Genomic DNA, 27,158 nt, shown 5'->3' on the forward strand with positions numbered 1-27,158 from the left:
GTTCTGCGTTGAGCTTGTTGATCTTGGAACCATTTCAACTGATCTTATTGGACCTGAATTAGTTAATTAGTGAATTAGTGCAGTGGAAAAACAAAAGAGAAGTTCCTGAAACACCTCAGCAATCAGTATTGGATGAAGCTTTGAAGCACCTCCTATATGAGTGAGTGAATTGGGTTACTACCCAATGGAAGCGTGACCAAGCCAAAGAATGGGTGAATGGTATTGGACCTGAATAGCAGCAATACATTCAGTGAGACTCATGTTTATCTCCCCCGTACCACAGAAAATGTGTCCTCATTTACTGAATAATAAAAGTGGAGCTCTTCTAAATTCTAATTTCAAATTTCCAGAAAAGCCTAAAATGTCCATTTGATGCAGTCCTAGGAGTTGGACAGTCAGTTTACCTCGAAAGCTTGGGGCTTTTCTGGATTTGTAATTCCACACACGGGATGCAAGGAAACACCACTTATTCTTTTCTGTTCATTCCTCAAGCTGGCTCAACACTTAAGCAGGACAATGTATTGATAAGACAGGGAAACTAAGTGACTATATCAAGCACCAGAGCCACTGAAGTTGCAGAACACACCCACAGCCATAGCCAAACTCTCAGGGACTACAATACTGAACACAGCCCCAAACTGGACAGGTACAGTGAAAAGGAAATCAGTAATGTCTTGCTCAAAAAATTAACAATTTATGCCTTTTTTTCCCAAAGATTTCAAAAGAGGCTCTTTACTTCACAACAGTGAGGGTTTAACACAGAAAGACTGACTTCTACACAGTCCTAAGTAATTAGGTATTTGGCAGCTAGATGCTCTGAGTCCTGTGTCGGGGGATTTGAAAATTTCCTAACACAGGTTAATACTAACAGCACACAAAGCTTGCGACTGATCGATACAGAGTCAATGCCACTGCACTGTTACCTCATCGGGATCTGCCAGTTTGAATTCCCAGCCGTCACCTGTCCAACTGATAAATGACTGGCAAGATTTGTCTGTCAAGAGCTCCAAAAGGAACTGCCACAACTGGATGGGTCCACTGCCTGTTACAGAAAAAAAGAGGTTGTTAATTAACAGACTCCAGAGAGATCAAAAAGCTATGACTGTACCTAAGTGCTCTTGTCAAGAAAGTGTGCACACAGGTAGATGGTTTAAAAACCATCTCATTGACCTGCTTTAATGGCAAAAGAAACTCCCAGCAATTGTTCACATACCTCTTCCATACACCTTACAGTTCACTACAATCCTTTGATAGAAAAGCTGGAGGAAAGAGGAATTGTGTTTGCAAGGTGAGTGGGGGTGGGGGTGGGGTACAGGTTGGAAGAGGAAATGGACAGAGAGTGGAGGTGGAACGAAGGGTGTGGACGAGGGTAGATGGAAAAGAACAAGTGAGGAGGAGGGCAGGAAGAAAGGAAGATATGGGGAAAGAGGGTTTGGCAAATCTCACTTACAAACACTGCAGGTCCCATTCATACATCATTTAACAGATAACGCAGCAAGAATGATTCCTCCAAAACCACTTCCAGAAAACAGTAATACCCAAAATGCGTGACTGCTTGCAATAGATACAGTGAGAAAATCCAGTGAGACCCATTGGAATCACTTGCATATGAGAGGCAGAGTGGGAAATGAAATATAGAATGTCAGCAGTATGATTGGCAGCCTGACTCTGTCTGTGGCTCTCTTCGTGTCCTTGGATAAGGAAGGGTACCCAGCACATTCACAGGGCTCAGAATAAAACAAAGATCTGCAAGCAGCTGTAACTACAGCAATGGAAAACAAATAAAACTGCAGAAGCTGGAAACTGAAAGAAAAACAGAAATGTTGGAAGAGCTCAGCCAGTCAAGCAGCCTGTGTAGAAAGAGAAACCAGTTAACGTCCCGATGAAAGGTCATTAACCTGAAACGTTAACTGGTTTCTCTTTCCATAGATGCTGCTTAACTGGCTGAGTTCTTCCAGCATTTCTCATTTTGTAACCACAGTATAATAATTATAATCATTCATTCTTAATCAAAGGACCTTCAAATCCATGCCTCAACATAGGCTAAAGTTTGCAAGAGGATTTCTCCAATAAGATAAGATTATTAGTCACATGTACATCGAAACACACAGTGAAATGCATCTTTGTGTAGAATGTTCTGGGGGCAGCCCGCCAGTGTCGCCACGCTTCCGGCGCCAACATAGCACGCCTACAACTTCCTAACCCATACGTCTTTGGAACGTGGGAGGAAACTGGAGCACCCGGAGGAAACCGGAGCACCCGGAGGAAACCCACGCAGACACGGGAAGAAAGTACAAACTCCTCACAGACAGCGGCCGGAATTGAACCTGGGTCGCTGGCGCTGCAAAAGCGTTATGCTAACCGCTACACTACCGTGCCTGCCCCCTACACTACCGTGAGCAACTTGTCTAAAAAGTGCTAATAAGCCTCCCCATACAAAACAAATATTCATTTCTGCATTACGTCCATTTTAGTGCATCACCCTAAAGAGAAACAGTAATTCCACACAATGCAAACTCCCCAAACCCACGCCAGAGAAAATACTTATTAAGGTCCTTTGGGTGAGGAGTCAAATTAAACTTATCTCCCTTTTCAAGTAGATGTAAAAGATTTCATGGCACAACCTTGAAGAAATTTGAGGAACTTTGGATAACTATTGGGCAGGCTTATCGTGGTAAGGGGGGAGGGCAGTATAGAACTTGCAGTATTATTGAAATAAAAGTCGTGGTCCATGATTCAATGGCATTTGATTTGCCCATTATAATCATGACACGTTTTCCACTGATGCTCAATCACTGAGTTGGGCCGACTGCTCTTGACTGATCTAGTTTAATATCCATCAGCAGATGATATAATGAAGAAAGGACCTGCATACATATAACGCAATTCACAAGTTTAGGATGTCCATAGGTGCTATACACCCAGTGAAGAAGATCTAGTAGAAGTGAAGTCACTGTTGGAATGTAGGAAACATCAGGCTAAGCTCTCTATTGGCTGAGCAATTAACATTCACCTGCTCTAAGTACTGCCATGGATTGTTCACATTCACATTAATAGATAGGTGAAGCCTATTAATTAACACTTCACCCAAAAGACTTCCATTTGTATGTCCTCAGCCTAACTCAAACTCTGAAGTTTGTGGTGTGGTGGTTGAAGCCACGTTCTTTTGTCACAAAGGCAATAGTGCTACCCACTGAGCCAAAGTGTACAGTAATCAAAGAATTCCAACTCAAACACTCACTCCCCTCCAACAGTCAGCTAAATATGAAAGAGCTTCACAGGAGATGCACAAACTTCACACTGCATTAACCCTGCCCTTTCCATCAGAAGCCTAAGAATAGAGCTCATGCCAGGGATCATATGCTAAAAATTCCTGACAATGAGCATAGTGTTTGCTAAGCAAAATCCGCCTCACTGAAGATAAAAAAGTTCATGCAGAAAAATTTTAGCCAAGCTCACAGACGCATGATGGCATCAGTTTATTACTATGTAGAAATGGAGTATTTGTGTCTCTCTGCTCCCATTTGTGAACAAGGGAATGTATTGATGAGACTGTGAAAAATGCAGGAGAGATAATCACAGAGAGTCAGTGTTTCCATCTGGGATGAGGTGACAGTGCTCGACTCTTTAGGTCTCTCGTTTTTTTGCTGATTTTACTAACAAACCCATTTATGGCTGTGATGATTCAATTCCTCAAGAATGCAGGCAGGCAGTGAGAGTAGCTTGAGGCAAGTGGCAGTAAAATGTGCAGCTATGAAATGGCCATTGAGTGACTTAGATCCTAGGCTACAACCCCCAGCAATATGCTCTTCAAACCCACTCATTCTCGTGCCTGCAAAGTCCTTATTGCTCTCCAACCCTGAAACATGTAGGGGCTGTCTTCACTTGACAGAGGGAATTCAGCAGTGATTTGACAGAGCTGCTCAATTTATGATTGGGATTGGGATTATCAGATGGAAACAAAGGGTCAAGAACGAAGGATGTGCATGATTAAAAGCAAGAGTCACAGGATAAAATGCAGGAGCAATGTTTTCACCCAGAGTTCTCAGGCTGGGGAATGTGACTGCAGCAGACTTGACATGTTTTATGGACAGTGAGAAGGAAAGGGAAATACAGATGACTCAAGGGAATTGAACCTGCTCTTGCATAAGATAAAATGGATTGGTTTGGCCAAATATCCTGCTCAGTGTTGTGATTTCCTTTGTAACACACACACACACACACACACACACACACACACACACACACACACACACACACACACACACACACACACACACACACACACACACACTCATTGGCATCAGCTCTACAGTGCAAAGCTTATAGTCTGTGCTGGGCAACTGTACCCCTGAGTATTTATTCAGCAGTCTAACATTTAACAGTATTCAACTGGGTGACAATTAATTCGATCAGTTGATGAATAGAAGTTAAAGCAGTTAGGGAATTATGAAAGTTACAGAGACTGCAAACTTTTTTGCTATCGTTTTCAGATGTCGGTATTATCTAAGCCACTGTAAATATATGTTATTAATTATCTGTTTTCCTTGTTAATTATATTAATTTGTCAATTCAGTCTATAACAAAGTCTGTTGTGAGGTTACTTTGCCATTTCTTGGGAATAGAGTGACTAAACAACTTGAACACATTGCAACCTTTGGGACTCAACAGCGAATTCAACAATTTCAGATAATCCATTTTCCTGCTTGTATCAGATCTGATCAGTTCTATTGGCTCAGTTTTTTCCCTCTCCACAGACGCTGCCTGATCCACTGGGCTTTTCCAGCACTGCCCTTTCGACTTCAGGTTTTGGCAGAAGCTCTGACCCACATTTCAGTGTTAACATGTGTTTCCTCTCTCTCTAGCTTCCCTCATTATTTCACCAAGCAGAGATATTCCCCTTGTCCTATCCCCTTCACCCTCCATCGCCCACTTGTTTTCTCACCCGCCCACTTCTGATGGAGGATCTTTGACCTGAAACAGAAACTCAATTCCTCTTTCCACTGATGCAGTCTTACAAGCAATTGCAAAGCAAAGCTGAAGCTCATGGAACTGAAAGAAAACGAGTGTCCTGATGGAAATTGACTGAGCAGCAGGGCCAGGGATATTGGGTCAGACTCAAAACCACAGGAACCGTGATGGGGATGAGCTATTCACCATATTTATAACAATTTCGGTGATGGCACAGAGACCCACGTATCAGAAATTCATTAATGACACAAGTAAGCATCATCATCCGCACTGTAGACAGAAGCATTAAGTTACAAAGAGATCAAAAGATTAAGTGAGTGGGTGAAGCTGTCGCAAATGGATTTAATTGTAAAGAAATATGAGGCCGTTGTCTTTGGAACTAAAAGGGGTAGAACAGAGGGCTCACTAAACAGTGAAGGCTAGATGCAGTGAGACTTGGGGCTTCATGTACATAGGTCACTAAAGTATCATGGACATACAGAAAATAATCAAAAAATCTAATCAAGTGCTGGACTTAAATGTCTTAAATAGTTTAAGAAATTTTAAGTTTAAGAAAAGAGTTTAAGAAATACGAATTTGCTACAGGTGAACAAAATCCTGGTTACGTCACAAGTAAACACTATAAATAGTTCTGGAAGGATACATTGATCATGGATTGAGAATCGCAGATGTTGACCAGAATTATACATTGACTCCAAGATCAAGTTATGAAGAGAGACTATACAACCTAGGATTATGTTCTCTTTAATTTAGATTTCCTTCTATGAAGGCCACCAGTGAACAAGATGGGTTTTTCTTTACAAGTCCTGCAGTTTCATGGTGACCATTACTGAGAACTAGCTTTTCCAAAAAAACACAATTATTTAACATCTTACCATGGTGGGATTTGAACTCATACTTCTGTAGCATTGGTTCTGACTTAAACTTAGAATGATCACAAAGCCAGAATTAGGAATACAGGGAGAGGAACAGGTGTTTTATTTCCTCGAGCATGTTCCACCTTTCAAAGATAATCTGATGGATCTGTGAAAACTCCAGCCCCAAGGTCTTTCCTCCATACCTTTTGCCATCTGATTTTATCAAAATCTATCCTTTTAAAATTTAAATGAATTTGCGTGATGACAACACTGTCATTGGCAGAATCACGGATGGTGATGAGGAGACATACAGGAGTAATATAGGTCAGCAGGTTGAGTTGTGTTGTAACGTCAACCTGCCCTCAACGTCAGCAAGACCAAGGAACTGATTGTGGACCTTAAGGGGAAGTCAGGTGAACATACACCATTCCTCGTTGAAAAACACTATGATGCTGGAGGAACTCAGTAAGCCAGGCAGTATCCATGGAGAAAAGCTAGCAGTCAATGTTTTGGGTCAGGTCCCTTCTTCACTGAAGGGTGAGCAGCTTCAAGTTCCTAGGTGTCAATATCTTGGAGGATCTATCCTTGGCCCAGCACGTAGATGTAGCCATGACGAAGGTGTGTCAGCATCTCTACTTTCTGAGAAGATTAAGGAGATTTGGCATATCATCAAAGACTCTCACAAACTTCTACAGGTGTACAGTAGAAAGCATTCTGAGTCGTTGCATCACGGCCTGGTACGGAAACTCCAGTGCACAGGAATGCAAGAGGCTACAGAGAGTGGTGGACTCAGCCAGTTCCATCACGGGTACAGCTCTCCCTACACCTTGTAATTTAACGCAGAGTCCTGGTAGTTTGTGGTCAACCTGCTGATGACCTGACATATTAACTCTTTCCACAGAAGCTGCTTGACCTGCTGCGTGTTTCTAACATTTTCTGCTTTTATTGCAGGTTTTAACATTTGCAGTCTTCTTTACTTTCATTGGATTTATATTGGATATTGGTCGACTGCCTCTTCCAGGGAGAGGAGACAGAGGAGCTAAGAACTGAAAGAGTCAGTGAAGGAGAGAATATAGTGGGAATTGGCAATAAAGTTAATGAAATTTTCTAGCTCTGGACAGGAGAAGGAAGCATCAAGATAGTCGCAGGTGGCCAGAAAAGGAGGTAGGGAGGTAAGGCAGGATTGGAACAAAGAACATTCCCCATATGCTGTGAAGAAGAAGGTACAGCTAGAACACACTTGCCTTTATTTATATACAGTACACTTTTCAAACAATACATATTGGCCTATGTTAGAGCACTCTGTACAATAAAACTTTGTATTAGAACTTATTACTCAAATATTAGAGCAATATGGCCTCATAGTAAAACACTCAATGTAGAATAAGGCCCTGTATTAGAATATTTAGTTCAATGTGCTGGCATGTTAGAGCAGCAGTTGTATTGTAGTTCTATATTAGAACCCTCACTGTAGAATACCGCCCTGTACAAGAACAGTAACTGTGCAGCACCTCAAACTGCTTGCTACATAGTACAGCCCAACATTAAGACATTCTTTGTACATAATGGTCCTACATAAGTGTACAGTATTGGCCCACGTTTGAATGGTTGATGCAATCCCCGGGTTCTGATCCTGAGAATCGTCAGGCGAATTCTCTCCATGTCAGAAACGCCAGTTTTCGGGAGCTATGCATATCATATTGCTCTACATACACTTGCTATAATTCATTCATTTCATTGAACAACCACCTTAACACTACCCATAATTAAACAAATGGAATCTATACTGTACCCAGTCATTAATGAATGCTTAAAAAAAATTATTAATATTCCTATCTTGAAAAATGCTTTGAAGATGTATGGGTGGGTTTGCGCGAACTTGGCTTTCTGTAAGTTCAGTCATCCACAATCCAGGTAACCCCTGTATTAGAACACTCTGTACTATACTGCACTATCCAATATAAAGCATTCACTGTAAAATGCAGCCCTCTATTAGGGCACATACTGAAGGGCTAGTTTTACCTTGGGGAAATCATTATAACATACAGTACAATATTACAGCAGTCACTTCCGAGTATTGCTGACATTGTATGTTAATGAGCTACATTTCACTGTACAGCATTAAGAGTGAAGGAATATAGTGGTGACCTCTTCCTGTAACAAGCAGTTGCAAGAATGGAGAAAAATCTGTCGCAAGTTCGCTATCACTGTTGTGAAACAGTTTCACATTTAAATGGTGCAGAGTTGAGCACTGCAATTCAGCACCTCTCACCGTTCTCCATGATGATGGTGTGGTTAGACATGCATCAAAACACAACACTCTGAACCCCAGCACAGGCCTTGCTAAAACAAGGGCAGCGCCACATCTGAGCCCCACTGGTGTGGGCAGCTGTGACACGCACGTGATTGTGGAGGAGTGCACCATAGTGTGAGACCAAACAGCCTTTTGCTTGTGGGTGGCCTACTTACTTATCAACAAGCATGACAAATCCAGGCTTGGTCACAGCCCAGAGTAATCCTCTGAGCTGAAACTGGATGAAGTCCTTAAAATGACTAAGCCTGTAAACCAAGTTTCAGTCCGCAGTTTCAAACTTGAGGACTGCCCTGGATATGTCTGCAAAGTTACAGCTCGAGAAACAGAAACATTTCATCTGCAAAAGTACTGGGAATAATGGGATCCTTGAAGAGTTCCAATGACTGCTAATTGCAAGATTAAAAGAAATTGGATATTGATCACTCTACCTGCTGAGCAGAATATTCGATAAACACTGTTTAACCTGCATATGTTTGCGCAAATTTACATCTATGGACACAAAGGCACAGGCACACTAATATACATCAAACTGAACAAAAACTCATCTACTGCCAAAACCATAAAGCACACGGTTCAAATTTAACTCAGCTTGACCAACTGTGCAAGAGTTTATGTGCCAGGTAAGGATGACTGGTGCCAGCTTGAAACAACACCTGATAGAAAATATGACCTTGCCATCTTGGCTCTCGATGTGAGCTTGATTTGACCCAGACTGATAGAATAAAAGTTCCACCTGTCTCCATTGGCTTCAGGAATACTTCTCAAAGAAAGTTACTGTATCTGGCATTCAGGTGCCCCAAATTCAGCAAAAGCTTCCACAAAAATTGCCCATGTCATTCAGAGCTGGTCTGGAATTTCCAGAAAATTAACAAGTAATCTCCAGGACAAGGCCGTGAGAAAACTGGGGTTAAAATTGGGACAATAAAAATAATTACATTTACTTTTTACAAAAAATATTGGAACTAGGAGTAGAAGCTGCTTTATAGATAAGAATCAACAAAGCAGTTAAGTCTATTTTTGGCCTCCAGTTGTGCTGGTATATTGGGCAGCCCAAGAATGGAGGTGTGAGTGGTGGCTCATGTGGGTGAGAAGGGGGAAAGGGGATAGAAAAGCTAGAGTCTGGGTAACTGGTGATGTAGGGCTAGTGGTAAAACCTTCAGAAATTCATTCAATCTTATTGGCCTGCCACTGGCAACAAAGCATGAAGAGAGAATTGAGAGTTACAGATTCAATGAATGGGACATCTCACAGGCTGACAGTCAGTGATTACCATGTGATTAGAAGAAAATAAGAACAGTAAAAGCAAGTCAATTGCCATCTTAGACAAGCACTGTTCTGAAGGAAGAATCTCTCCTGTTTCTGTTGAGCTTACTGTTCCTATGTGAATAATTTCAGAAATTAATTTGTTAAAGCTAAAATTGGATAGAAAATATGTCTATTAATGCATTACATCATGGCCTAGATGTCAGTGCAGAAGCCTAGCTACAGTTAGCCTGCCATTGCCCTGAATCTACCTTCAAGATTTGCCTTTGAGGCCAGTACCAGAAACCGCAACACAATAGGTCCGAGCTCATCCTGTCCTTCAAGTACCCAAAATTGCCCGAGGCAATGAACCTAAGTGTTTTTGTTCAGAAAAAAAAGGTTTCCATTTACATAGGAACACTGAGCACTAACCTCAAACATATTCTGACTTTCAAGAGACCATGGCTAATCTGTGACCCAATTCCACATCAATGCCAGTCGCCTAGGTCTCCTAATGTTTTTGGTATAATAAAATTTGATCAATCCAAGATTTAAAATGGACCTTAAAAAATTAACGAAGTAATATCCTTCATAAACCCAGGATATCATGAAGTGTTTTCTAGCCAGTGAAGTACTTTTGAAGTACAGTTATCGTTGTAATGTAGGAAGTGCGGCAGCCACATAATGCAAAGTAAGATCCCACAAACAGCAACATGATAATGACTAGAGAATCTGCTTTAGTAATGTTGATGTTAGGAGGACAATTGATCAGGGGATCATGGACGTCCCACCCACCAGCTAATCTTTGAACAGAGCAGTGGGCTTTGTGAGAAATGGTCTTGATTTGAAAGCAGGTTTAACTTTTCCTGCTACAATGAAGGATGCAGAAACTCCCAGCCTGCAGTCTCAGTGAGTTTAGGGTTGCCACTGGGTCCCCTCTTTCCCGCAAAGCCCGAGGAGATTGATAACAGCTTTTCCTGCTCCTGTTCCCTCCCTCTTTCCTTTGTCTGCTCAATGATCCTTAGTCTAATTCCACACCCCTCAAAATTCTAACTGCGGTCCATACAGTCACAGGCTGAGGTGCGACACCTGAACTTAACTGTGTCTGGGCCACATTCAAGAAAATGCACTGAATGAATAGTTATTTATATAGTGATTCAGAATGAGTGCACTGACTAAGCTTTCTGCACCTCCTCCAGCCCACTCCTGAGATCACCTGGCACGTTCCACACACCATGCAGTGTTTCCCAAACAACCCATCCACTGAGGTGCAAAATCATTTTGAACCTAAAGCCAGCAGGTAGCTGGTGCTTTTATTGAAACTCACAGAAAACTGGATGGGTCAAAAATAACATCAAGTGTTCTGGTACCTTCACATTACCACAAACCTGTTCGAGGGCTGTTGCTCTCTAACTGATTGACGATAACACTGGGTTCCATTTTATCACAGATAGAATCTGGGTGACTGTTACTAACACAGTGAAGCATGCAATCATCTCAGGCATCATTCATTGCAAGAGTAACTCATTGCATGCTGTGCACACGGTTAAGGTAACAGGTCGTAGAACTTCTGCCAACTGGAGATTACTAAACCTTCTCAGTGGAGTGAATCAGAAGCCATTGAAAAGTGGGATTCACTCTTTTTTAGTATTTTAAACATGTGCTGTATGCAACGCCAACACCCACATGAATCCCCCACAAAAATTCTTGGAATTGGGGAAAATTATTTCAAAAAGATAACCTTGGCATGTTGCACACAGAAACCAACACTAAATTGGGACCTGTGGGATTCCTGCCCCTTGGGAAAAGCACTGAGTGCTTGCAACTCATACACCATTGCCCACTGGCCACTGGGAAGTGAGCTGATGCCTAAAGAACTCTCCCAGGGTAGCCACAGAACAGCGACAGGGAAGGTGAGTGCAGAATGTCGGTGGAAGAGGGGAGAGTCTGTGCACCCTGCCGTGTGCTGGTCTTTCCGGAGTGACCCATGTGCAGTGTGCGGTGTGCACGACTGCAAGCTGCAGGTTGATTGCAGTGTGCAGCTCAAATTTGATCTGTATGAACAGTGCAGGGAAAGCTACCGACAGAGATTTGATCATCTTGGCTACTGAAGTCTGAGACTGGCAGACATGGAGTGGAAGACATTGATGGAACCTTAATGAACCTCTCACTTCCCATCTCAGCGCTTTGTGCTTTTGGGTTTTTTGTGTGTACTCAACAAAGGTCATAGGTCACCCCCAAAAGCTCCAGTTTCTGCCAGCAACAGGGGAAATGACAACCTATGACAATACCTAGTGTGACAAGTGCCGGGAAAACATTGACAGCACAAGGGTGAATTGTACACAGATATACGTAGGCCAACTTCCCAATGGCTGCTGCTACACCTGGAAATGAGCATGTGCACAATCTAACCCAGATAAAACTGCTTTTATGTATAATTTGCACACGAAAAATGTGTGCAAATCCATCCAATTGCTAGGCTGAAGTGTCTCTTCTTTTCCAGCCATTACTTACAAGCACAGCTCAACATTATCAGCACATACTTGGCCCCAGTAATATGCCTTAACTGCAGACTGCTATCATTACGTCATCCTGCCACAGACAATCTTTGTGTTGAGTGGATAGCAGGACAGTGCCAGTGGCCATGAACAGTGGGCCATTCGGCACTCAGGTCCTTCAGGACAAAGATGAGGATGCCCCAAATACATTTTACACTCAGTGCTATCAATCATGGTTCAACTTTCTGCAGCTTATCCCCAGCATTACAACCACTGACTGCACATCTCTCATTTTCTCAAGAATTTCCTGATGAGACAGGAATCATTTGGCTCATCAAATCTATGCTGGATCTCAGAGCAATCGCATCAGTCTCATTCCCTCACTAACTTCGCTGTAGCCTGTTCCCTCTTGCCTGCCAACTCCCTCCGAGTCTCCTGCCACCCACCTACACACTGGAGACGATCTACAGCGGCCAATCTACTGGCTTGCTAACCTCCACGTCTCTGGGATGGGGGAGTAAACTGGATCACCCAGTCGGACACCACACAGTCACAGGGAGAACTCCACACAGACAGGACCCAAGGTCAGCTTTGAAGGCACATTCTCTCAGACATCATGACCTAAAATTCTTTAACATCTTATCAGAAAGGCTGGTGTGGTATGGACCAAATAATGTTTTGGTTGAGGCTCAACCACTTGTAAATTTATTGCACAAGAGGCTCTAGACACCAAGGGCATTAGCTGGGGCTAATGGGCTGAATGCCTTCCAATATCCTTCTCATGCTCACTGCACCGTTGCACAATGTGCAGAAGCAAGCAAAGTAGGTCTTAGATTTGGGCTGCGGGTGATGGAAGAATACAGAGGAGATCGGCCCAGGGGTTTGATGGCGGAGTGGGCAGTGGATCTGGGATCAGCCTGGGAGTATCGGGACCAAGGGCTGTTCATGACATTGAGGGGGAGGGAAGGGACAAAAAAAAGAGTTCAAATGGCACTCAAATTAGGGGTTTTGGGGGTTACAGCCAGGGGTATGGAGAGGTCTGAAAGAACTGCCACAGAAAATAAGTTTTTATTAAACAAAATAGACCACGACATGCTGCCAGTTCTCAGTGCCCAGATCCCTCTGACTGGATCCTGCACACAGCGCTCATGTTTAGCAGGATTAAGACCTACTTTTGCAATGAGTGACTGAGGTTGTCTGTGAGCCAAGCTTGCACACAGGTTACATCCAGTTGTGCGTTTCATGTTCTTGGACACTGCTGCACAAGAGTCCATCTGCTTGTGTGTCAGTCAGACGGCGCGTGCAACAGAAAAATCATCAACTTTGTAGTTCACACCGTAAGGTTCCAATTTCAGTAAAGGAAATATTCTTTCTTCAACTCTTAATCAGGTAGCTCGCATAAGTACTGTGCTGGTCAACAGAACTCTGAAGCTAGAATGCATCTGTTTTAAATTGGCAAGACTGGAATGGTGTCCAGAATATAAGTGGGATCAAAGTACACTGGATGCAAAGGGATGGAGAGTGGATAAATGTACCTGTAACAAGTCAGTGAATATCTCACTCTGAATCAAGACTCACTGAGAAGCAACTTTCAAAGTAGATGTGCAGTTCTGTATCGTTCACTTTCTTCACACAAAAAAAAAGTACATGTGATTTTTATCAGTCTCCACAATCTGACCTACTTCGAGCAAAGGGTTGGTTTCTGTGACAACCAAAGAAGGCGAGAAAAAACAAACTATTGTTTTAAAAATAATTGTCTCTTTGCAAGTTTATCTGTTAAAATAAAAACTGCTGATCAGCAAAGCAAGACGGGAAAATTCCAAGTGAATGGCAACTGCATCTCTGAATCCCATCTGCAGTCTTTTGTTTCTCTGAATCCCATCTAGTTGGAACCACACAGACCGTGCCCTCTCCCAGCTAAGGTCTTTTCATCAGGACAACCACCACAAAATACAATGACACACATTACCAGCTGCTGAGATCCAGGCTTAGTTATTTTATGTTTGTTAGGATTCAGCTTAAGCAATCAAAAGAATCACACGGCGTGTTTCAGAACCTTAAATCTGAAGTCAAACCAATGGTCAGGAAGATGTTGCCTTTTGCTGGCTCAAGAACCTTCAAGGGACATACTTGACTGCAAATACTGGAATCAACTGGCTGTAAGACAGATGTCACTTGATAATAGAGGGAGTAACTGAAACTTGACTTCATCTAAGTAGGTGTTTAGTTTTATTCAGTTTCATTTTTTTCTTTATGCCGATACCGAGATGTTTATATTGCTTGACTGCTAATCCTGAAAACATGTTCAAATTCTACCACGGCAGTTGAGAACTTGAATTTGTTTTAAAAATAAAAATGAAAATAGAACCTTGTTCGGTGAAAGTAATCATGAAGGTGCCAGATCATTGATGGAAAGAAGGGAAGGAATTTCATTTAATGTCACACCAACTCCATAAAAATATGCCTGACCATTGCCTGCTCATGAAGCCACCGGGCAAGATCATACTGTGTGCAGAGGTCTAAGGCAGCAGCCCACTGCTCTGCCACAGAACAAGTAGGGATGGACAATAAATGGACGTGGTGCCCACTCCCTGAGCAGCAATTAAATCGACAATGTCAGCCCAGTACTAAGCTTATTAACAAAGGGGTGGGAGAGTTTGAGGGGATTTGAAGATTTTTTTTCACCCAGAGAGTGGTTGAAATCTGGAAAGCAATGCTTGAGGGGTGGAGGAGGCAGAGACTCTCACAACATTCAAAGACTTAGATGTGTACTTGAAACACCATGGCATAGGAGGCCATGTTCCAAATGCTGGGAAATGGGATTGGTATAGGTAGATACTTGATGGCCGTCAAAGATGCATTGCACCGAAGGGGCTGTTTCCATGCTGTATGACAAAAGACTCTAAAAAGACAGCAACAATCAAAGGTAGGCTCATTGCTGATCGCCCATGAGCTGGACAGAGGGATGGAGCCTTCACTTTCCAGCTGGCCTGGCCCTAACACTAGGTCGAAGGTTAAGCATGCTGACTTCCCAGCGAGCTGTGTCTCTAACTTCTTGCAGCACCTGACCCAGTATCTTTTCCCACCTGCCCTGACCAGCCACTCAATCTGCCTTTGTCAGCCCTGGCTTAATGGAAGTCAGTGCAATCCAGAGCAAAGCATGTTATCAGTCATTTCCGGGAGAAACTGCATCAATCACAAAGTTGTAAAGGACACTTAGGTTGGGATCTACACTGTCACATTGAATCATTTCCCTGTGTCAAACACCTATCTAATGATGTCAGTTGTTGTGCACTGTAGGTTTGAAACCCTCCCAACATACACTGGAGATCCAACACCATTACTTGTGTCTCTTAGAGAACCTTAGTGCTCTCCCCATGCCCTCTTCAACCTCCTTCTCCTCCACAGCAGCCTCAGGCAGAATCCATACTGACACTATGGCAAAGAAGCAGAGAATGCTGAAAATATCCAGCAGATCAGGCAGCATCTATGGAGAGAGAAACAGTCAACGTTTCAGGTCAGTGGCCCATCATCAGTTCTGCTGGATTCTGATGGAAGCTCGTCAACCTGAACTGCTGACTGTTTCTTTCTCCACAGATGCTGCCTGACCTTCTGAGTATTTCCAGCATTTTCTGATGTTATCTCACATTTCCAGAATCCACAGTAATCTGACATTGTGGACGATAGTTTACAGATGGTTTTTGTGATCCTTTAATGCAACTGTAAAGGTGATATCCAATTTCTGGATAATTATACGATCACTATCTCATTGCTTTTAAGATGTTTGTCATTTGTGTTTAATACACCGTAATAGTGATTTCAGAAAAAAAGCGTTTTATTTAATTGGGTTGACTCAAGCCCAGTTACTGGTGAGGCCTCAGTGCTCACCACCTAGCTCCCAGGGATGGAGACTCGGCTCATTTCTCCCTCTGCAACCTATCCTGGAGAGGGCGGGCCAAGGGCAGAGACTGACTCTGCTCCGTTCAGCCAACTATTCATTCACAGGATGTGGGCATTACTGACAGGGCCAGTAAACCTAATTACCCTTTAGAAGGTGATAGTGAGTCAGCTTCTTGAACCATGGGATTGCCTGTAAAGTGCTTTCAAGTGTCCCAAGGGGCTTACACATATAAAGCACCTTACATGTTTGAACATCCCTTAAATCTTTCAGCCAAGTACTTCTTGAAATGGAGTCAATGCTGTAAAGTAAGAAATGTGCAGCTAGTTTGCATCCAACGAGCTCTCTCAAAAAGAATGCAATGCTACCAGCCAGATAAGATGTTTCAAAGAAGCTGAATGTCAAATGTCGGCCAATGAGATAACTCCCCGTTCTTTGAAATGTGGCATATTATCTTTAAAATCCACCTGAGAGAGCCAATAGAACTCCATGCTTAAGCTACCTCCTCCTCAGTAATGTGCCTGTTTTTGTGTTCAAGTTGTGGGCATGTAATTTGACCCACAACATCTGCCTCAAGGAAAGAGTGCAACTGACTGAGCTGCAGCTGACACTTAGGACGTGAATATATCATTGTAAGCCTTTCCTCATTCCTGCACTGGCAGTCACAAATTTATGAAAATTATGGTTCAGCACCTATTTCGGGTCTTCAGTGTGCGCCATATCCCAAATAAGTGTCCCTGACTTCGGCAAGCCAACTAAATTTACATGCATGCATCCTAATCCTTCCAGCTGTTGCTCCAGTTTTACCCTGCAGCCCACGGGTCACACCAACAAACCCAGGGTGAAGGTGAGCCCTACCTGTGTATCCAGCCAGAGCAGCAGCAGGGATCACTGGCTTGTCCTTGTTTAAATCGGTTCGTTCTCGCACGTAGTCTTTGAATGTTCCTTTGGGCTTGTGATTGGGCAGGTTGCTAGAATAATCCTCTGAGTCAAAGCTGTCATAGGACGGCACTCGTTGGAGGCTGTTGAAAGAGCTTTGGCTGCTCCAGGACTGCGCTAAACGGTCACAGCTGTCAAAACTGTCAATGCTTTCAAAAGAATCCTGACCACCAAGCTTACCTAAAGGAGCAACAAGAGGACAAAGGGCTGTCAGTGTGAGTTTGTACAGGATGCAAACCTCCCTTTTTACCCCCCTCAAAAAAAAGAATTGGGGAAAAAGGGAATCTCTGTAATAAAAACAGAGAATTCTAGAAATTCTCAGCAGGTCAGGCAGCGCCTGTGGAGAGAGAAGCAGAGTTAAAGTTTCAGGCCATCATGAATTCTGATGAAAGGTTATCAACCTAAAATGTATTCATTCTATTTCACAATTCTCTGATGTTGCCTGACCTGCTGATTGGAACCAGCATGTACTTTTAATATTTTTTATAGTTTTTTTTTAACTTTTCAAGTCTCTGTATTGTTGGTTTTCCAAATATTTTGGTTTGAAGCCATGCATCTCAACGTCAAATGGAATTACTCCACACCAGCAGGCTGCGAGAATATTGGCCGCATTTGCTCAAAGCCAACACTTCGAGCCTCCTCCTGGTCCAGTTGGTAACAACTTCAGGCACCTTGCGTCAAGAGACGTGTCAAGTTCATGGAAAAGCTGCAGAACTGATTCACCATGAAGATTATCATGTATGAGAGGGTTTACAAAAAGAGATGAGAAGAACTGGGCTCTTTTCATATTAAACAAAGAAGATCGAGGGATGATTAGTTTGAGATGCCTGAAATTATTCAGGGTCTTTGATATGGTAAATCAAGAAACAGGACTTTTACTGGCCAGTAGATGAGTAACTGGAGAAACTAAAGATAGCAAGTCCTGGCCTTATTCAGCAGGTCAGGGAGAAGCTGTGGGGAGAGAAACAGAACTAATGTCTCAGGTCAGTACCCTTCAATCAGGTTAACAATCCTACTGATAGTCATTGACCCGAAACATTAAATCTGTACCTCTCTCGACAGATATTTCCTAACCTGCTGAATATTTCCATCGCTTCCTGTTTTATTGCAGATTTCCAGCATCTGCAGTCTTTTTCTTGTCAGTAATTGGTAGACCTCACTTTCAGTTCATAGGTATCTGCCAAAATGCTCTTTTCACAGTAGCTTGTTAGGATGTGAAATGCCCAACCAGGAGTGAAAATGGGAACCGAATCCCTTGTAACATTTAAAGTTGAGTGAAAAATAATATTTTAGAAAGAAAAAGAAACCAAGAGGAAGGACATGGATATGGGACTACGAGGTCTAACTTTACAAAGCCTGGACTTGTAAATGGTTGTACTGTTAAAGTCCCTGAGTTCCACTCATCCCTGTAGAAGTTGATCATACTACCCTGGTAAAGATTTAATTTCCCACAAGGGAGCACCGCAGTATCAAAGGCACTGTTCTCCAGTTGTGACCTTGAACTTAGATTGGATTCTACATTTCAGCTGGAAAGTGTTTATCCCACAGTTCTTAAAAACAGCAGGGAGTTCTCCAAATTTCCTGCTCAAATTCCCTTGCCAATGATCATCATTTTTTCCTCTCGTTACTGTGGGATCATTGTACGTCAGCTATCCTATTCATGCACGTAAAGATATGAAGCAGCTCAATATAAGTAAAACACTTTGGGATTAAGGGAAAGATGCAGGAAGATGACACAAAAATACAAGTTTGTTTTTATTTCTTAAACAGAACATCATAGAAAGGATGGAGAATATGTACTTAAACAAGAATAAAAAGACACTTGTATTAGGCAGTCCTTCTGAAAAAGTCCCATTTCTGACTGTATGCTGGCTAACTATCTGCTCCATACTCTTGAGAGAAAGAGGGTCCTTGACTGAGGGAAGTATTCTAGGTAGTTTAATAGGTGATGCACCCTTGATCCATGTGATTTCCTGGATTTTGACTGTTTGTGGAACTTCATCAGTCTTCTCCCTTACTGACCTGGTTTTTACCTCTCCCAGGTGAGTGAATAGCTGTGCAGTGGGAAGCAATAAAGTGGAAACAGGTGACCTCTCTGGATTATTACTTGCAGACGTGGGATGATTCAGAATTCCCTACCTGCCTCCTCTTAATCCTGAACAACAGGATTTTATCACAATTTCACCCACCTGTCTGGAGGCTGCATTCACTTTAGGGCCCCACCCCTCAGTTAAAGTATTCCAGTTTTGGGGGAATGCAGTGCAATGGGAAGTTACATTGTGAGCACAGGTTGCCCAGACTAGTCATGCCTTCCTTTGATTACTGGTGATCCAGTTGGTGCTGATGATGAAGATCCTTGATCAGGTAGCAAAATGTTTCCCTTTTTGGTGACGTCCAAAACCAGGGCAAAAAACTCAAAATTCCAATTAGGCTTTTTGGGTAATGGTTGGAAATACTTCCTCTCAAACATTCTAGTGGAACACTAAAACATGTCCCTCCCCTACAAGAGGTGTTGAGTCAGGATTTCAGTTTAAAACTGGCAAACTGATTGGTTTTGCTTGTCAGGCATTGTGGAACCAATGCACAACAGTAGTCAGGATAAAGATGAATTATGACCTAATTCTATGGTGGATTCGGCTTGAAGGGCAGAGTGCTTTAATCCCATTACCATTTAAAACACGGTGAAGCAGTTGTCAGGACAATAGAGATGCAGACTCCGTCTTCAGCGCACACCTTTAAAGGCACTAGAGTTTTTTGACAGGCCTCCAACAGGACACTGTGTTCTGCAGTAACCAGGTTTAACAGAGGGATGCAACCAATCACTGTTAAACAACCCCCTCTATAATCCTTGGACTCTAGATCTCAGTTTGTGAACCTGCAGTCAGTTTCCTCTGTCCCACTGCCTATGGTAGCAGTTTGTAAATATCTGGTTTGAAACAAATGCCTTTTCTCTGTAATTACTGGCCACTTGGTGGCTAATGGCTACCATCAATTGGTGGCCAACATTGCAACTGTTTTTCAGTTGTCACCTCATTCAGCTTCGGAGAAAGACAGCCAGGAGAGGCAAAATTACGATCCAGCTCAGCACAAGCCCTGGAGACTGACGTTCATCTCCTAAAATAGGAATCATTCACAGAGCACAACACTGCACAGTAAGTCATCATTCCTGTCCTCCAGCTGTAGTCACCTGTCAAAGCTCAGTGCTTCACAGAGGCCACCAGCCCAGATCATTTCTTCAGACAACGTCACCTCAAAAGTTGAGAGAAGTCCAGCCACAAGCCTTCATCCTGCACAAACCCGGTTCCACAATCAAGAGTTATCAGTGGTGCTTGTGTGCATTCCCAGAGATTTGATAGTCTGTCTGCCTTTCACCCTGAACATTCCCAACCTGGTGTTTCCATCTTCAGTCTGTCCTCTAGGTGAAATGCCCTCAAGCAAACAGGCCTGTCAAGGTGGAATCACTTTGTTGGAGAAACAACTTTCACACAACACTCCCTAATCACCAAAACTTCAAAAGGGAATAAATGATGGATCAAAGATAAGGAAAGGGCATAATTTTAAGGATTATTATTTTCCACGATGGTCTTCATACAAGTGTTATTTTCAGTGTTGGGAGATCTTCTCCCAACACCAATTACAGAGACTCCAAACCAGTCCTGCCCACTGGCACCCTATAAATGTAGTTGCACCTCCCTTGCTCTCACCTTCCAGAGTGCTTCTAAACTCAGAAGGAATTCCACAACACCACCCAGCCCCATTCCCCAGTCCCAACCTACCTCGGCTGATTCGGCCCACACACATGTTATCGGGTGACACCACTTCTTGCTTGATGTAATACTCAGATTGCAATGAGTCCACAGGTGCATCTCGACTGATCACGGTCTGATAATCCGCCTCGTATTTTAGTGAGAGCAGTTCCTCCGAGCTGATGGGATGCAGAGTTTGGTAGGACTCTGTAATAAATCCTGGATCTGAGTACTCAGATGGAGGGACGCATTGAGCATGCTCAATGCCATAACCTGTGAGGAGGGACGATGAAATCAAAACCTCAGAAACACAGAATCAGCGACTCTGGTTATGCCTGAAAATACAGCAGTACAGGAAGTCCCCGACTTATGAACGCCCGACTTACAAACGCCCTTACTTACGAACCGACCTTCGTGGTCGGTTCGTAAGTGGGCCCGGCCCCCGATCCTACCACGGCGGCAGTACACCTTCTTTGGCCCAACCCCGGGCCAAGTGCGTATGTGCGGCTGGGGCCATGTGCGGCCGCGATCCCCAGCCCAAGTGCGCATGCACAGACACTGTTCCGAGTTACATACAAAATTGGGTCACGAGCAGTCTCAAAAACGGAACTCGTTCGTAACCCGGGGACTTCCTGTATTGAAAGTTGGTCTCTGCTTGGAGTAGGAAATGATCTGACAGTGAATGGACCACCTGATCAAACAACCTCCAACTTAAACCACCCTTGGTTCATGCTACCTCTGGCTCACTCTTCACACAGCCCCGATTCACAAAGTCTTAATTCAAACTGCCTTCAAATAACTTGTCCCAATTCCCACCTCCCCCAATTCATTATCTCCAGTTCACATCCCTCAAATCATTGCTCCCCCAAATCACATTTGCCCCAATTCACCATCCCCTTCATTTCACATCTTCCTCTATTCACACCCCCCTCAAAGTAACCTGAGTTCACATCATCCCTCGTCCCACCATCCTTTTTCACACTGGCCTTGATTTGAACCATCCTATTTCTCACCATTAGCAACTCCCCATTCTAGCCCAACTCCCCCAATCCACACCAGTCCAATATACAACTACCCCAATTCATACGTATCAGCCCAATACACATTTCCCGAAATTCACATCCCAATTGACAACTCCTTCAAAGTGCACTGCTCCCAGTCCACATCCCCCTCAATTCACACCACAACGATTCACAATAACCTTGGATGGGTATCTTGGTCAGTATAGACCAGTTGGGCCGAAGGGCCTGTTTCCATGTTGTATAGAGTCATAGAGTTATGACTCTTTTCATATTGCGCCCAATTCATGTCCAATTCACAATTCCTCCACTTCACACCAGACCTAAGGCACATCATCCCCAATTCACACCTCCCCCAGTTAACCCAATGGCCCTCAAAGCAAACCACCCCTGTTCCCCTCTCCAATTCAAACTATCTCCAATTCAGAGACATGAGAGGTGGCAGACGCAAAAATCTGGAGCAACTCAATGGATCAGACTGGCCCTGATACAGGTTCTCGACCCAATACATTGACCATCCCTTTGCGTCTGCAGATGCTACCTAATCCACCGAGTTCCTCCAGCAGTTTGTTTCTCACCCCTAATTCACATCTGTCCCAATACCACCCGTTTTCACATCTCCTTCAACTTACACCTCACAGTTCGCATCTTCTCCATGTCACCGCAACCCTTACTTCACACCTCTCATAACTCGTATCGTCCCCATATCACACCACACCTAGTTCACACACTGGTTCACACCCTATTTGATTCACATCATCCCTGATTCACCCCATTCCTGATGCACATGTCCCTGATTCACAGCACCCCAGTTAAGAATCCTTCTTGACTTTCAAGTCCCAATTCACACCCCCCTCATTCACATACTCCCTAACTAACAATGTCCCTGATTTACACCAGCTCTGACTCACACTAGCCCTGATTCACACCCTATCAATACACTCTAACCCGTATTCACAATGATTCACACTGTCCCAAATTGCATCACCTTGGTTAACACCGTGCCTGATTCATACCCCCCACCATTCACATTGTGCCTGAACATATCCTCCCTGATTAACACTGCTCTTAATTCACACCGATCCACTTCAGGCTGTCTCGATTTGCACAGCCCCATTTACCCCACACTAGACACATGAAGATCGAATTTGAAGATCGAATTTTAAGACAGAATACAAGGTTAATGGCAGGACTCTTCGCAATGTGGAGGAACAGGGGGATCTTGGGGTCCACATCCATAGATCCCTCAAGGTTGTGGTGTGGGTTGATAGGGTTGTTAAGAAGGCGTATGGAGTGTTGGCGTTCATTAGTCGGGGTATTGAGTTCAAGAGCCGCGAGGTAATGTTGCAGTTCTATGGAACTCTGGTTAGACCACACTTGGAGTATTATATTCAGTTCTGGTCGCCTCATTATAGGAAGGATGTGGAAGCTTTAGAGAGGGTGCAGAGGAGATTTACCAGTATGCTGCTTGGATTGGACAGCATAACTTATGAGGATAGGTTGAGTGAGCTAGGGCTTTTCTCTTTGGAGAGAAGGAGGATGAGAGGTGACTTGATAGAGGTGTACAAGATGAAAAGAGGCATAGATCAAGTGGACAGTCAGAGACTTTTTCCCAGGGCTACAATGGCTAACATGAAGAGGCATAATTTTAAGGTAATTGGAGGAAGGTATGGGGGGATGTCAGAGGTAAGTTTTTTTTACACAGAGAGTGGTGGGTGCATGGAATGCACTGCCGGCAGAAGTGGTGGAGGCAGATACATTAGGGACATTTAAGTGACTCTTAGATAGGCAAGTGGATGATAGAAAAATGGAGGGCTATGTGGGAGGAAAGGGTTAGGTAGATCTTAGAGTAGGATAAAATGTCGGCACAACATTGTGGGCTATAGGGCCTGTACTGTGCTGTAATGTTCTACGTTCTACAAACTGTTCTTGTTTCATACCATCCTGATTCGAACTGTCCCTGATTCATACATCTCAGTGCACGACACCCATGATTAATACCATCGCTAATTCACAATGCTCCAATTAGGCATGGTTAACACTGTCCCTGATTCACAAACTCCCAAATTCATTCCATACCCCAGTTATTCTATCCTAATTCACACAGTTCCTGATCGCATCCTCCCTTATCAACACTGCTTGTAATTCACACCGTTCCACTTCACGTAACCCCTGATTACACACTGTATGATTCACACCTTCCCTGTTTCAAACTAGTCCCAATTCACTGTGCCTCAACTCACTCTCTCCCAATTCACGGCATTTCTGATTTACACCTCCCCTGGTTTACGTCATCGCGATTCACGCAGTCCTTCATTCAAACCATCCTGACCCACACTGAGTTGCACTGTCCCAAACCCCCAATATCCACTGTCCCCGTTAATCAATATCCTGATTCACAGTTTCCTGATGAACGCCTGTCCTTGATTTGAACCATTTGTGATGCACTCTGCCCCAATCCACACCATCCCTGATTCATACTGCCATGATATTCAGTATCTTTGACCATACTGGTGTGATTTGCCCCTTTCTCATTCACATCATTCTTGATTCACAAGTCGATTCACACATTTCCCGATTCGCACTCTCCGGATTCACACTGTTGCAACTCACACCATCTCTGGTTCACACCATCTCTGGTTCACACCATCCGATTCTACGCTCTCCCACACAGATCATCAGTGATTTACACTGTTCCCAATTCACACAGTCCCTGAACCCCATCCCAATTCACACAGCCCCTGACCCACCCCATCCCAATTCACACAGCCCCTGACCCACCCCATCCCAATTCACACAGCCCCTGACCCACCCCATCCCAATTCACACAGCCGCTCACCCACCCCATCCCAATTCACACAGCCCCTGACCCACCCCATCCCAATTCACACAGCCCCTGACCCACCCCATCCCAGTTCACACAGCCACTCACCCACCCCATCCCAATTCACACAGCCCCTGACCCACCCCATCCCAATTCACACAGCCCCTCACCCACCCCATCCCAGTTCACACAGCCACTCACCCACCCCATCCCAGTTCACACAGCCACTCACCCACCCCATCCCAGTTCACACAGCCCCTGACCCACCTCATCCCAATTCACACAGCCCCTCACCCACCCCATCCCAATTCACACAGCCCAGTTCACGCTTGCTGATTTGCATTCTCCCAAAACATATTGTCTTGGTTTACACTCTGCTTGATTCATACATCCCCAATTCAACTGACATCACCTGTGACTCACACAGTACAGATTCACACTTTACTAATTTACGCTGTACAGACTCACCCTGGCCCTGAGACTCACTGCCCTTAACTGGTTCACATCGGCTCAATACGCAGCATCCCTCATTCATACCTTGATGCCTTGCACCGTCCCTGATTCACAGCATCATTACTCATTCACACTGCCCCCATTCACAACATCTCTGATACGCACCGTCCCATTTCACATCATCTGTGATGCATACCATCCCGATTTGTAGTCTCTGATTCACACCCAGCTTAACTCACACTGTTCGATTCAGATTGTCCGATTCCCACTCTAACCAATTCACAATATTCCAATTCATACATTCCTTGATTTACACTGTTACTCCTTCACACCATCCCAGTACATACAGCCTTGATACACAGATCATGATTAACCTTACCCCAATTAGTACTGCCCCAAATTCACACTGCACTGACTCACACTGACCCCTATCCACACCATCCCAATTCACTCCATCCATGATTCACAATTTGCTATTTCACACTGTCTTGATTCACACCGATTGACAACATGCTAATCACACCACCCAGTCTCAATTCACACCAATAGCAATTCTCACTCTCCCAGTCACACCAGCCTAACTCACCATCCAAATTTACAGTCTCAATTCATTCACTCTCTGATTCACACTGCACTTATGCACACTGTCTGAATTCACACTGTTCCAATTCATACAGTCTCAATTCACACTGTGATCTGCACCGTCTCAGATTCACACCAGCCCAGATTCACACCAGCCTTGACTCACATTGTCCTGATCACACTCTCCCAATTCATAGCTCCTATGGTACACACCATTCAAATTCACCATCCTGATTTGATCCATTCCTGACATACACCAGCCCCAATTTGAACTGTCCCATTTACCATTGTACTAATTTACACAACGTATACTGTCCGATTTCCACTGCCTATGATTCACACTGGCTCTGATTCACACCATCCTGATCTGCACTGGCTCACTCTGCAACATTCCTGTTCACACACTCCCTGATTCACACCTTCCCGGATTTGCCCTACACCAAAACACATCATCCTTGATTAACACAATCCTGATTCACAACACAGTCCAATTCACCATTCCTGATTCACACAGGCCTAATTTTCACTGTTCCTGATTTGCACTTTCTTAATTCACACTCTCCCAACATGCATCATTACACTTTCCCAAATGCACACAGCTCCTGGCCCACACTGTCTGGATTCACAAAATCCCAGTTCACACCAATCATGTCCAGTTCCTGATTTATACTGTCCCAATTCACACATTCCCAAATTCACACCACCCATCATTCGCATTGCCCCAATGTACACTATGTCCTGATTTACAGCATGCCTGGTTCACACCACCCTTGAGTTATACCATCTGGATTCAGACAGTCCTGACACACAGCATGCATGATTAACTCCACTGATGATCCCAGGTGTGCACTATCCTGATTCACCCATTTGTGATTGATACTGGCCCTGACTCACACTGCAATGAATCCCACTCTACCAATTTGTATTTCACACTGCACCGCCTCACATCATCCTGTAGTCACCGTGTCCTGATTCACACTGTTCCAATTCTGTGCCTGACCCACACCATCAAAGCTCACAAAGTCCCAATTCACACTATCTCTGATTCACACCATGCCAATTCACAATGTCCACGATTCACAGCATCCCGATCCACACCATCCCTGATTGACACCATCGCAGAATCACAATCTGAATTCATACCATTTTGATTGGCAATGACCCAATTCACGGCATTCCTGATTCACACCACCCAGATTCACACTGCCTTATTCAAACAGTCCTTGGCTCACATCATTCCTGATTCACACAATCCTTCTTTGCAGCATCTGATTCACACTGTCTCATTTCATACTCTCCTAATTCACACTGTCCCAATGCACACAATTGCTTCAGCGTACAGTCCCATTCACACCCCACCAATTCACACCATCCTTGATGGACATTGGCCCTGATTTGAACCTTTCCAGTAAACACTGTTCCAGATTCATACCATTCCAATTTGCACAGTCCCAATTCACACTCTCTGTGATTCATTCCATTGCTGATTCACGACGGCCTGATTCGCACTGTCCTCGATTCAGGCCACCTTCTGAATCTGAACTGTTCTGATGAAGACTCTTTGACCTGAAATGCTAACTGTTTCTCTTTCCACAGATGCTGCCTGATGAGTATCTGTGCTTTTATTCAGAATGATTTGCATTTGCTGGCAATGTATTCCACTTCAAGGAATAACACAACTAGTCCTGTCCTCATGGGCAACAGACATACTCAGCCTTTCCTACAGCAGTCTGCAATCATTAACCAAGTCAGGCTCACTAACAATTGTTGTATTTGGCTGGTTTAGCCCCAACAGTCACTGCACTGGGGGAGGAT

At 43.9% G+C, this 27,158-nt stretch overlaps 1 protein-coding gene across 3 annotated transcripts in view; it reads right to left on the reverse strand.

Annotated features, from left to right (window-relative positions):
* ets1 (v-ets avian erythroblastosis virus E26 oncogene homolog 1) overlaps positions 1–27,158 on the reverse strand; it is a 99,510-nt gene that overhangs the window by 5,461 nt on the left and 66,891 nt on the right. For all 3 annotated transcript variants that reach the window (XM_052040072.1, XM_052040074.1, XM_052040073.1), the window contains 3 exons: positions 20,496–20,738; positions 16,639–16,899; positions 924–1,042 (listed from right to left, as the gene is read on the reverse strand). In XM_052040072.1, the coding sequence (XP_051896032.1) occupies positions 924–1,042; positions 16,639–16,899; positions 20,496–20,738 (623 nt within the window). The remainder of the gene's footprint in view (positions 1–923; positions 1,043–16,638; positions 16,900–20,495; positions 20,739–27,158) is intronic.

Source organism: Pristis pectinata, chromosome 27 (assembly GCF_009764475.1).
Source record: "Pristis pectinata isolate sPriPec2 chromosome 27, sPriPec2.1.pri, whole genome shotgun sequence".
Taxonomy (NCBI): domain Eukaryota; kingdom Metazoa; phylum Chordata; class Chondrichthyes; order Rhinopristiformes; family Pristidae; genus Pristis; species Pristis pectinata.